Source organism: Takifugu flavidus, chromosome 1 (assembly GCF_003711565.1).
Source record: "Takifugu flavidus isolate HTHZ2018 chromosome 1, ASM371156v2, whole genome shotgun sequence".
NCBI classification, from domain to species: domain Eukaryota; kingdom Metazoa; phylum Chordata; class Actinopteri; order Tetraodontiformes; family Tetraodontidae; genus Takifugu; species Takifugu flavidus.
The window spans coordinates 26,459,328-26,471,348 of NC_079520.1; the positions used below are offsets into that span (position 1 = coordinate 26,459,328).

At 44.2% G+C, this 12,021-nt stretch overlaps 3 protein-coding genes across 3 annotated transcripts; 2 read left to right on the top strand and 1 right to left on the bottom strand.

Moving 5' to 3' along the window:
* The first annotated feature begins 3,676 nt into the window (after window positions 1-3,676).
* prr15lb (proline rich 15 like b) lies at window positions 3,677-7,148 on the top strand. Its single transcript, XM_057052479.1, has 2 exons — window positions 3,677-3,877; window positions 6,315-7,148. Exon 2 carries the CDS (start codon window positions 6,366-6,368, stop codon window positions 6,690-6,692), a length of 327 nt encoding a protein of 108 aa, XP_056908459.1. The 5' UTR covers window positions 3,677-3,877; window positions 6,315-6,365; the 3' UTR covers window positions 6,693-7,148.
* Window positions 7,149-7,687: 539 nt separating this feature from the next.
* pnpo (pyridoxamine 5'-phosphate oxidase) lies at window positions 7,688-10,194 on the bottom strand. Its single transcript, XM_057052356.1, has 7 exons — window positions 9,664-10,194; window positions 9,285-9,409; window positions 9,111-9,210; window positions 8,629-8,682; window positions 8,428-8,556; window positions 8,205-8,275; window positions 7,688-8,103 (listed from the first exon to the last, which is right to left on the bottom strand). The coding sequence occupies exons 1-7, from the start codon at window positions 9,841-9,843 to the stop codon at window positions 7,938-7,940; spliced, it is 825 nt and encodes a 274-aa protein (XP_056908336.1). The 5' UTR covers window positions 9,844-10,194; the 3' UTR covers window positions 7,688-7,937.
* mrpl10 (mitochondrial ribosomal protein L10) lies at window positions 10,154-11,906 on the top strand. Its single transcript, XM_057052370.1, has 5 exons — window positions 10,154-10,270; window positions 10,476-10,645; window positions 10,971-11,135; window positions 11,202-11,346; window positions 11,446-11,906. The coding sequence occupies exons 1-5, from the start codon at window positions 10,231-10,233 to the stop codon at window positions 11,685-11,687; spliced, it is 762 nt and encodes a 253-aa protein (XP_056908350.1). The 5' UTR covers window positions 10,154-10,230; the 3' UTR covers window positions 11,688-11,906.
* The last annotated feature ends 115 nt before the right edge of the window (window positions 11,907-12,021 follow it).

A 12,021-nucleotide genomic window follows, 5' to 3' on the forward strand; every position in this document is an offset into this window, starting at 1 on the left:
TGCACAATCACTTCAACGGGGCCGGCGGTCATTATGCAGCTCCGATGGCAGTGATACCTGCAAATAGATAGAGAGGGGGGGGGGGGGGGGGGAGAAGCAGAAAAACTACACAAGAATCAGCATAACTAGTCTGCTTGATGAGGAGAGGAAAGGAGAGGAAAGGAGAGGAAACCATGACCCAGTGGAGTGACAGAGGCCTGTCAGGTGATCATGTTTCCGGACCCCGGCAGCCTTGGCCTATAACAGCATAGCTAGAATGTGACCTAATGATTAGACGACCCCCTAAGTATGATAATTTGTCTGTCTATGATAGTAACTGGAACTACTGAATTAGTAACAGTAAGCTTTTTCAAAGAGGTAGGTTTTGAGTCTGATCTTAAAAGTAGCGATGGAGTCAGCCTCCCGTACCTGGACAGGGAGCTGGTTCCATAGCAGGGGGGCCTGGTAGCTAAATGCTCGGCCCCCCATTCTACTCCTAGAAACTCTGGGAACCACAAGTAGACCAGCATTCTGAGAGCGGAGCGGTCTATTGGGCTGATAAGGTATCACTAGCTCCTCCAGGTAGGATGGAGCTAGGCCTCTGAGGACCTTGTAGGTCAGAAGAAGGGTTTTAAAAGTTATTCTAAATTTAACGGGCAGCCAGGACTTATGTGATCTCTTTTGTCAATACCTGTCAGAACTCTGGCTGCAGCATTTTGGATCAACTGGAGGCTTCTTAAAGAGTTATTTGGACACCCTGATAATAAGGAGTTACAGTAGTCCAGCCTGGAAGTAACAAATGCTGGACTAACTTTTCAGCATCAGGCTGCATCAGTAGCTTCCTGATCTTTGTGATGTTCCTCAAGTGAAAAAAGGCACTTCTAGAGACTAATTTAATGTGTGAGTTGAAGGAGAGATTTTGATCAAAAGTTACTCCTAGATTCCTCACAGAGAGACTAGATGTTAATGAGATACCATCTAGAGTGATCATGTGATCTAATCTATCCCTGAGAGGTTCAGGACCAAACACCATGACCTCAGTTTTTCCTGGGTTAAGGAGGAGGAAATTTGAAGACATCCAGGACTTTATGTCTTTAAGACAGGTCTGGAGCTTCACTAACTTCTCTGTCTCCTCGGGTTTCATGGATAAATAGAGCTGAGTGTCATCAGCATAACAATGAAAATTTATCCCATGCTGCCGAATAATGTTCCCTAAGGGAAGCATGTATAATGTGAAGAGGATTGGTCCGAGTACGGAACCTTGAGGAACTCCATGGCTAACCCTACTGTATGAGGAGGGAACGCCGTGGACATGGGCAAACTGGTATCTATCAGATAAGTATGATCTAAACCAGTCTAGTGCTGTCCCTTTAATCCCAATCACATGTTCCAGTCTCTGTAACAGGATGCTGTGATCAACTGTATCAAAAGCAGCACTGAGGTCCAGCAGAACCAGCATAGAGACCAGTCCATGATCGGAAGCTATGAGAAGATCATTAGTGACTTTAAGAAGTGCTGTTTCTGTGCTGTGGTGAGCTCTAAAGCCTGACTGAAACATCTCAAACAGGCTGTTCCTCTGCAGGTGCTCCAGTAACTGAGTCACCACCACCTTCTCTAGAACTTTAGAGATAAAAGGAAGGTTGGATATTGGCCTATAATTTGCCAAGACATCAGGATCCAGTGATGGTTTTTTAAGCAACGGCTTAATCACTGCCACCTTGTAGGACCGGGGTACATAACCTGACACTAAAGAACCATTGATCTGGTCCAGGATAGAACTGCCTATCAGTGGTAAAACATCCTTCAACAGGTGTGTTGGGATGGGATCTAAAAGACACGTAGTGGTCTTGGATTTCTGAATTAGCGATGACGCCTCAGAAAAATATATAGGGCTGAAGGAGCTTAAGGGCTCGTTGGAGACCCTGCATGTTCCCACAGTCAGCACATCTGGTGATGGTCCAGTTGTAGGGATGGCCTGGTTAGCTTTCTCTCTGATAGCTAGAACTTTATCAGTGAAGAAGCTCATGAAGTCTTCACCACTAAGGGAAGAAGGGATACGTGGATCTAAAACACTGTGACTCTTGGTTAATTTGGCCACAGTGCTGAAGAGAAACCTGGGGTTGTTCTTATTTTCCTCAATCAAAGAAGAAAAATAAGCTGTTCTAGCCTTGCGAAGGGCCTTTTTGTAAACTAATAGACAGTCTTTCCAGGCTACATGATAGCTGTCTATTTTACAAGAATGCCACTTCCTTTCCAGTCTTCGCACTTTCTGCTTGAGGGTCCTGATATGTGAATTATACCAGGGGGCACACCTCCTCTGATTTACTATTTTCTTTTTCAGGGGGCAACAGAATCAAGCGTGATTCTCAGTGAGGTTGCTGCACCTTCAGCAATAGAGTCAACCTCAGCAGGGCTAAGATTATAATGATTGATCCCTGGGGAAACACACGGTGGTCCTAGGATCAGCACAGGGATCACTTCCTTAAACTTAGCTACAGCATTATCTGAAAGACATCTGCTATAGTAAGACTTTGTTCTGAGCATAGAAGAATCCTTAATCATAAATGTAAAAGTGATCAAAGAGTGGTCTGACAGGACTGGGTTCTGAGGGAACACTGACACATGTTCTACCTCAACACCATAAGTCAGGACTAGATCTAGGGTGTGGTTAAAGCTGTGAGTTGGTTGGTTTATCTGCTGGAGGAAACCAACTGACTCAAGTAATGAAATGAAGCCATTTCTAAAGCTGTCGTTTATAACGTCCATATGGATGTTAAAGTCTCCAATGATAATGACTTTTTCCGTTCTAAGGACCAAGTCAGATAAGAAGTCAGAGAACTCAGACAGGAACTCTGAATGTGGCCCAGCAGGGGGCCGATATACAACTACAAACAGAAGTGGCTTTTCTGTCCTCCAGTTCAGATGAGTGATGCCAAGAGTCAGGCTTTCAAATGAACTGAAGCTATGTTTTGGTCTGCTGGTCTACAACCATAGCAATGCAAAGAAGATAAAGGGAGGTGAAACAAGCACCGCTTTAAACTTTTGCAAATTTTTTTACATTTTAAAAAGCAGTGTAAATTAAGTAAACAGGTTTTCTCCAGACCCAAGTTTTATTGTTGTGCTACATTTTATCTCATTAATTATTTTTAATTATACCTAAGATATTTTCTTTAAGGTGGTCATATTTTTCTGTCGCATCCTTTTGTTATATAAATATATCTAAATTTCACTGAAGCTCATCATGTTATTATCTTCATGAAGTTATTATTGAATTATTTCCAAATCCCTTTCTTAGTTTCTGACATGGTAAAGCCTTGACTGTGTACACAAATATGACAGGACAGAATAAAGAACGCCCAAACACACGCTAGACATGGTGCCAGTGTCCTAATTTCGGGTCATTTGAATGGCAACCAAACTTGCAAAGCATGCGTCCCGTCACAAGCTGGGAGGTTACACAACACATGCAAATCAGGGGCATTCACCTCATTCACCTGCTCTCTCGGATCTCCTTGTCCCTTGAGTATTGTCCTGGGGTTGTGTAGCAAGAGGGAGGAAATATCAAACATTGAAACTGGGCAGATAGAAATTGATTTGCTCCTGTGGAATGCTGCACGCCCCTCCCGTTCACATTAACTCCGACCCAAACATCTCACTAAATCACATGGCTGCAACCTTAACCTGCTCATGCGCGGTTAGACTCCAGGCGTGTGTGTGTGTGTGTGTGAGTGTTTGAGCAAGGTGTGTGCTTTGGAGAGAGAGAGGGAGAGAGAGAGAGAATGAGATGCTGCACCTGTTCACCTGAGAGGACAAATTCAAACAGAGCGGAGGTGAAGAATTCTGCAAGCATGGCAGGACAGCTTCGCTTCTGAGACGACTTGCTTCAGCCATCAGTCAGGTAACCCAACCGACAACCTTCCTCCACGGAGCTCTTTTTCATGCAGAAACTCTCCAGAGAACCAAACTTTGCTGTGTATCGCCTCAGTTTCCTGTTAAACCAACGTCCTCTGCCAGTCACTACTCTCTTAACCGGACCTGTTTAGTATGTAATTGCATTTATTAGCGTGGTTAATTGGCTTTGCTGCAGGGTTTTGAAGGAAATGAGCTCACTGGGGGAATGTTTTTCTGAAGGAAAGAGCGAGTTATTGAAAATGTGTTGTGAACTGAACAATATGATCAAACAGCGTTGGAGACATGTCCTCGGTCCTCGTCTTCATGTCGCCTGAGCGGCTTTTTGACTTGATTCAAGCTCAGTAAAAGTTCCAGTCAGCTACGACAAAACAAGAGCAGCGGTTTAGGAGAGGGGAACTCTGGCCTGATTTGGCTGTTCTTGGGTGGAAAAGGTGATGACACCTGAGTCTGGAGCTCCTGGATCCTCCGGCTCTCTTGGAGAGACTTTAGGAGGGGGGGGGCGGTTAGTGATTTCCCAACCTAAGTTTCCATCTCATGCCCTCTCATGATCTTGAGCAGCTCACCCTCACAGCAGAAAAACACGGTAACTTATTAAAAAGCACCACGAAGGGCCTCCTTTGTGTCAACAGGACTTTTTGTCTCAAAGGTCACATCTAAGTCAAACATGAACAACTTAAAGGAATATGTGTAATCTGCTGATATCCACTGAATGAACACAGCGTGAAAGTGCCCCCCGAGGGGGTTTTACAGAGACTCCCCCATGAAGAGTCAACAATACTATGTAAATGCTATGTAAACATGTATGTTAGGACAAAAACGCACGTGTATTGTTAATTTTAGCAACAAGATAAAAGAGCTTGACTTTGGAGCAGAGCTGTAAAAAGTGCCTGACAGATATTCAAAGTGTTTTCTGGCAATAAAGGGACAGTAATAAAAGTCAAAGTAACTTAATATAACATGCAGAGGATTTGTTTGTTTCAATATTTTAATATTTTAAAACACATTCACTTGTTCCTTTGCCTCAAATATGTTTTTTTTAAACCAGAAATGTAGATTAAAACAGCTCTAACTGCACCAGGAAAACCACACACAATAAGCATCATCGTATTAACGAACAAACATTAAATCAACACTAATTTCATGTCACACTAAAGGTCAAGCAAAAACATTCAGATTTAGAAAAGCAGCAAGATTTATCATTATATGTCATAATATTTGAGACATTATTCATGAAGAAACTATGGCATAGTTTCTTCATGAATAACGTCTCAAATATTAACGATAACGATCTCATAGTTACTATGGGGACAGCTTCAAAAATAAGTTTCAGGTATGATTTCATCGACTTTATTTTGTTCCATGGCTGCCATCAGATCACTTCATAGGTGATATTTTAACTGCCGGTCGTAAAAGTTTTATGAGGCTCTGCGTTTATGTCAATAATGTGACCACGAGGAAATATGCGAGCAGAATAAAAGCATAAATCTCGATGGCTCTCGATGAAACTGCTGATAATTCGGGATCTCCACCCTGGCTTTTTACATAACTCTCCTCCTGTTGTCGGAGACAGTTTCTCCTCTTCATCAGTCAAAGGCCTTTTCTTAAGGTCACATGGGGCGACAGACGATCCTGATGATGATTAATTCATCATCAGAAGGCAGCGCGTCAGGTGTCTGCTCGATTACTCACACAGGTGTGCGCTGTAATAATCCACTTATTAAAATAAGTGAAAGAGCAATATTTAATCTCATTTATTATACAAGCACAGTTTACGGGATTTTTAGTTTGTAGTTCTGGTCGAAAGTATTTATTTAAGAAACATTTAAATTTCCCATTAATGATAATATCTTATAATGTGCAATATCTGTGAAGTTTTAAACCAAATATTGTTGCAAGTTTGGGATTAAGCACATTCAGGGATCATTTAACAGCACATTTTAGTATTAATATTCTTGTTGTTGGAGTTATTTGTGTGTTTCACAGGATTATTTCATAGATGAGCGTGTTTTAAGAAGTATAAACTCAGAATAAAGCTGAAGTTATGAGATGTGATGGAGAAAAAGCTGCAAGCAGCCATCGTTCCAAACACGGAAGATTAAAGTCCGAATTCCGCCTTAACTTGAGAAATGTTTGACCGGTGATAAAGGCTTGAGGATTATGGAGTTTTGAATTTGTGTGCACATCTGAAAATAAACAAGCTCGGTGATGTTTTAGGACGTCTGGGACAATAAATTCCTGACCCTTATCGCCTTGCTGATTTTGCATCCTGCTCACCAGGGAAAGTTTTATCCATAAACTTTTATAGTTGATATCTGAAACATGTTGGCGGAAGGTCAACAGATGGTGGAGGAGGATCAGCATCATTATCGATGGACCCTGACCCCATCATAGGAGACTGACACTTGTTTCTGTCCCCCCCACAGCCGTAACCCTCTTCCTCTTCCTCAAGTCCGACCTCCATCCCCGCTGGTGCCATGGCCGATCACAGCTGGTGGAAGCTCAGCTTCTCGCGCAAGAAGAAGTCGGAACCGAAGGTTCTGTACGAGATCCCGGCCGAGTACGGCAGTAACACGGGGAACAAAGAACACTCCGGCGGAAATCCCCCTCCAGAACATTTGGACAGCCAGTTCAATGCCAGGTTGGAGAAGATTGTGGATAAATCCGCCACAAAAGGCCGCCACGTCAAGGTCTCCCACTCAGGACGCTACAAAGAGAAGAAGAAGGTCCGAGTCACGCTGGGCGAGAACCCAAACCTGTTCTCGGAGCGCAACCTGAGCAACCAGAATCACAAAAAAGACTGACAAGGAGCACAAACGCACGCCTTCACGCTGGTTCTTGATCAGTAATGTGATGAGAGGAGAAGGTCAGAATAACTCAAACAGGACCAGGGGACACAGAAGCTTGTGTCCAGTCACACCAGTGGCCTCAAACCAGCACCAGAAGCTGGTCCCTCTGTGGACTGGAGCACTGGAGCTGGTCCGTCTCTTCTCCATGATCAAAAATGATGTAAAACCAAAGTTTGCCTGGCATCCTTTGAAATGAACACTGATACTAATGTTTTGCTTTTTATTGCTATTATGAACGGAGGAAATTTAAGGTTTTATGTCCGGCGCCATCAACACACGTGAAGAAGGGCCGAGGAAAAACTCCTTTTGATTAAACATTGTAAATATGAGGATTAAAAAAAAAGTGGCTTAGATCATCTGTCCTGAAACCCTGAAGGAATTTTGCTCATTAAATGAATTGTAATAAGGCTATTTTTGTTTGCATTTATAAGAAGCATTTGAATGCAGGCGGACGATGTTAATCTTGGGGTTAGGTTACAGCTGCTGGTGCTGGATTTCACCTGTCTGCTGTCGACACGGCAACAGTAAGCAGACGCCGACATGTGATACGCCCAGGTACTCCTGGTGCATTTAGTAATCTAAACATTCCTTACATAAATTCGCTGACTCAGTGCATCTGCGCTAAAGTGCACTAAAGTGCTGAGTCTGCAGAAAAGCACAAATAAAAATCCCGGATTAATGGGGTCAAAGTGCACCCATCGACAAGTGAAAAATACTCCATATAAAACGGAAAATAGGTTTTATTGCGTAATTTACAAAACGTGCACATAACATTTGCAATAATGACCAGATATGTCGATTGATTTAAAGCACCTGTAAAGCTCCTAGGAACAATTTTGATTGTAACAGACACCATATAAATAAAGATTGATTGAGCAAAAGGCGACAAAGTCAGTGGAATATTTCACTGCGCGCTGCTGCCACCTGCTGGACAAAAACGCAACAACACGCACGGTTACAGAGTCAAGTTTATTACAGGATCTAATCCAGGAGACAATTCCGGATTAATCTAAACAATCAGTAAAGTGCAAATAACACTCTCGCTTAATTTCAGACAGTACTGAATAAAAGAAAGAAAAAAAGACAACGAGTGATTGGCACGACATTTAAATTACACCTAATTGCACTGTTGTGTTTGATGCCTGAACCCAAGCACCCAACATGGCTGCGGCCAGTCAAAGAGTAACCCTGACCCTGACGTCAGGGGGCCAGCCTCTGGTACGACCAGCCTCCCTCTGCAGGGTGCTGGAACTCTCCCAGCTCCGAATCTCCGTCCTTCGTCCTGGTGAAGACGATGCGGTCGTGCAGCCTGGTGGTCTGACCCTGCCAGAACTCCATCAGGAAAGGCTTGACCATGTAGCCGCCCCTGTAAACACAGACAGAATGGTTTAATTTAGGTATCTTAGACAGCAGAACCGTGGCAACAGGTGGAAACACTGCAGGTGAGGACTAAAGGGTGAAGCTCACCAGTAGTCGGGTTTGGGCACCTCCGTGTCCTTGTACTTGTCCTCCAGCTCTGCGTTCTTCTGTATCAGATACTGAGGGAACAGACGAGTCACTTAGAGAGGCGACTGTTAATTCAGTGCTAATGCTGACGGGAAAACACACAAACACACCGTAAACACACACGTGAACACACGCTTTCGTCTGCACACGGACAAACTGGCTAAAGAGGAGGGTTTGTCCTCACATCTCTGTTGGGGATCGGGCTGCTCTGTGGGCTCACCGCAGCCCCGATCTGGCTGCTCTTTGGCCGGGAGTGGAAATACTCAGTGGACACGTGGACGGGGAGTCGCTCCACTCTGCCTTCGATCCGAACCTGCAGGTAACAGTCAACGTTGCGCAAATATCTAAAATATAAGAGCCGAGTGAGTGCGTTAAGGACACTGACCTGTCGGTTTAATGGTTCCCAGTAGAAGACCAGCGATGCAAATGGGTTGCTCTCCTGTGGAGGGGTGCGTTTGTAGTGATGCAATCAAACATGCTTACTCATAGTTTGTCCTGTGAGACGGGTTTTAAAGCAAACTGCCTTTCTTTTCGTCGGAGAAAACATGAAATGTAGCATTTTTGAACTGAAAAGTATTGAAATGACAGAGAGCGAGATGGTAAATTTAATCTCCTTATGATACAAAGGTCACGGGGTCATCAGGAGGGTTTGGTCTGCAGCCTCAGCCTGGCGGTTGCTGTTAAAGGGTCGACAATAGTCTTCTCTGCTGTTTCTCTTTTAACCAATCTGGTTCTTTAGTTTTTACAATTATGGGGTTTTGGGAGCCATAAAGAATCGGCTATGGTGGTGTTTAGAGCGTCACTGTGTATTGTTTCCTTGGTTATTGCAAAGAGTCCAGAGGGTTCATGCAAACTAAAGTCACTCACCAACTCACATGCCTTTCGGCTGGTGTAGTTTGTAAAAAAGCGGAAACCTTCATCGCTGTATCCCTTTAGGAGGACCATACGGGCAGACGGACGACCATCCCTGAACAGACGGGAACAAATAAGGCATGAGATCAAGGAGAGATGGAATATAATCTAATGTTCTGTAATGCCTACTTGGTGGCCGTGGCGATGCACATGGCATTGGCTTCTCCAATTTCAGGGCATTTGGTGGCTTGATCAAACCAATTTCCAAACTGTTTGATTGGATCCAAAGATACAAGCTGATTCTCCTCAAAGCACTGAAAGAGAAATGAGCACAGCTTGTGTGTTTGCACGAAGATCCAGCCTGCTGGAGGTATGGGGCTGTTTCAGGGTCTGACAGAAATTACGGTAAAAAAACCCCCCAAAAACCTTGCTTTATCCAGCGGCGCACACGCAACCCCACCACCAACATGCCACAGAAAGAACGAGGAACCTCAGTAATAACCTATCCATGATCCATGGTTTACAGGCTACCGGTTTTCTCTGAGGTTAAAGTGCACATGCAACTCACGTCCTCGCCTCCTTTGTATTTCTTCCTCATGTTACTCAGGTCCATGGCTGTGTGGTCACTCGTTGATCTCCTGCATAAATTCGCTGCAAACGCAGTCAAACCGGAAGCAAATGGAATTGGATCTAGCGGACCGTTGATCTTAAATAAATTTGCTCTGAGTATGCGCCTCATGGTGGTCATGCCGCTGACGTAACTGCGCACACACCCCCTTACGTAAAATTATTATGCAAAGTTGAAACGAAACCCTGTGTAATTCTAAAAAAAAATAAAAAATTAAGGTATCGACAGTTTAGTGTTGATCCTAACGCGATGCTGCGTTCACGTCATCTGCGGTACGGATATGCGTAAAAAATTACTTCTGGGTCGTTTTGATTAAATAAACCAAATATGAGCAGAAAAAAGTGTTCTAAAAACTTTAAGGCCTCTATTTGGCCAACTTTAGGTCCGCTTTAAGGCTAATTAATACGTGGAACATTATTAAAATATCCAAAGGCCTCTGTTGGTTTTCTCCTGACTTTGCCTAAACGTCACACCGTCGTCACTTCCTGTGCCGGTTTCCGGTTAGACATGGCGTCGACCTTGTGTGTAAAATTACTACCAAAACAGGGTAATGTAGAGTCTTTTCTGCATTTCTGTACATATCGCGTTTATAGCATGTAGCCCGCCGTTTTAAACCACAACTGTACGAACTTAATTGAATAGTGAAACAGTTGACAGATGTGAATATTCTATATGGCTGGTGTTAGCATAGCAATCAGAGATGCGGAAACAGGAGGTTTGGCTGGTGTATTGAACTGTCTTTGTGCCTCCAGGATGGCTTCCCCTCACACAGATTGTTCGCCATGGCTCCAAGGCTGTGACCCGCCATAAAAAGCCGATGCATTTCCTGAAACAGAAGCTCATGGCGGTTACAGAGTACATTCCCCCGGCGCGACCTATTCCTCCAGGCGTTTATTCACCCCGGACCGAAGACTGCAAGGAGGTAGGATCTGCTGTTTCTAGGTTTGTTGACAGACTGAATGTTGTTACACTCAAATCTAGTCCCAATCCTTCTTCAGACACTGCTTAATTACAACGAGCATTATGTCCTTTTGTGCTTTGATATTGAATATTTTCCATAAGGATTACCACTACAAGATTCCTAATAGACTTCCTAGAAATCAGTCTGCACTTTTGTCAGAATTTAAATATAATCACTGTTAGGAACAGTACAAATTACAGCAACTGCCACAATCTGCTGTAGAAGGGATCTTTTTATTCTGGTTTGTGGAACCATTCACTGAAACCTCTCTTCTTTATCCTACTAGGAAAACCCCTTTCTTTTATTCCTGAAGAAGGAGGTGCAGAAGGTATTCCAGGAGTGTAAAATGATTGCCGTGGTGCAGAACAATGCCTGTAAAAGTGAAGACATGATCATCCTCAAACACAGACTTTTTAAACATGGCATCACTGTCAAGTTATTTCCCAACCAGGTACAACCAAATATTGTGCCTCTATGCTGTTGGTTTGGATGGGAATTTACTCCTTCTCCTTTGTAGGTGATGCTATCTTTCTTGAAAGACACCGAGTACTCTAACATGGCTCCTCTCTTCATTGGCCCAAACCTTCTGATTGTCAGTAAAGAGGCAAAAGCAAAGGAGCTGTTGACGACGCTCAGGGCCACCCCGCAGATAACGCTGCTGGGTATGTTTAACATATAGAGCCAATATCGTAAACAAGGTGTGTTTGTAAAACAGCGGCTCCCCGGTTGTTCTTCACGACCTGGTTTTCTGTCCCGCACAGGCGCCTGTATAGACGGCACACTGCTGAGCGTTCAGGGCGTGATGAGCTACGCCAAACTGCCCTCGCACACTGTTGTCCAGGGCGAGCTGGTCAGCGGGCTGACAATGCTGACCTCCCGTACAGCCTCCATGCTACAGCACCACCCCAACCGACTGTCTGCGCTGCTGCAGCAGCACGTCAAGCAGGAGGCGACCTCAGACGGCCACAAGGAGGGAGCCGCTTCAGCGGAGGAAGCCACGTAGAGCTTCAGAGGGCTACGCAAGGACTGCTCCGATTCCCAGCCGCCTGGATACCCGTCATTTTAGAACTGTGATAAAGTGACCGGATCCATACGGGCTGAGCGAGACAGCAGGCATCCACCCGGGAGTGAAGTTGTCTGCAGACTGTTTCAGGCGTCTTTGGAGAGTGCAGGAAATATCTCAGCGTCTGCGTCTAAAGACATAAACACATGTATAATCTGATGGTCTGTCTCATTTGTGGGTTTTAGTCTTCAATGCAGCATGTAACTGTAAAATTCTCAGGTCCTAAATCAGGTGTCCGGCAGCGTTGTTGGCATGGTGAAAACTAATTATGCCA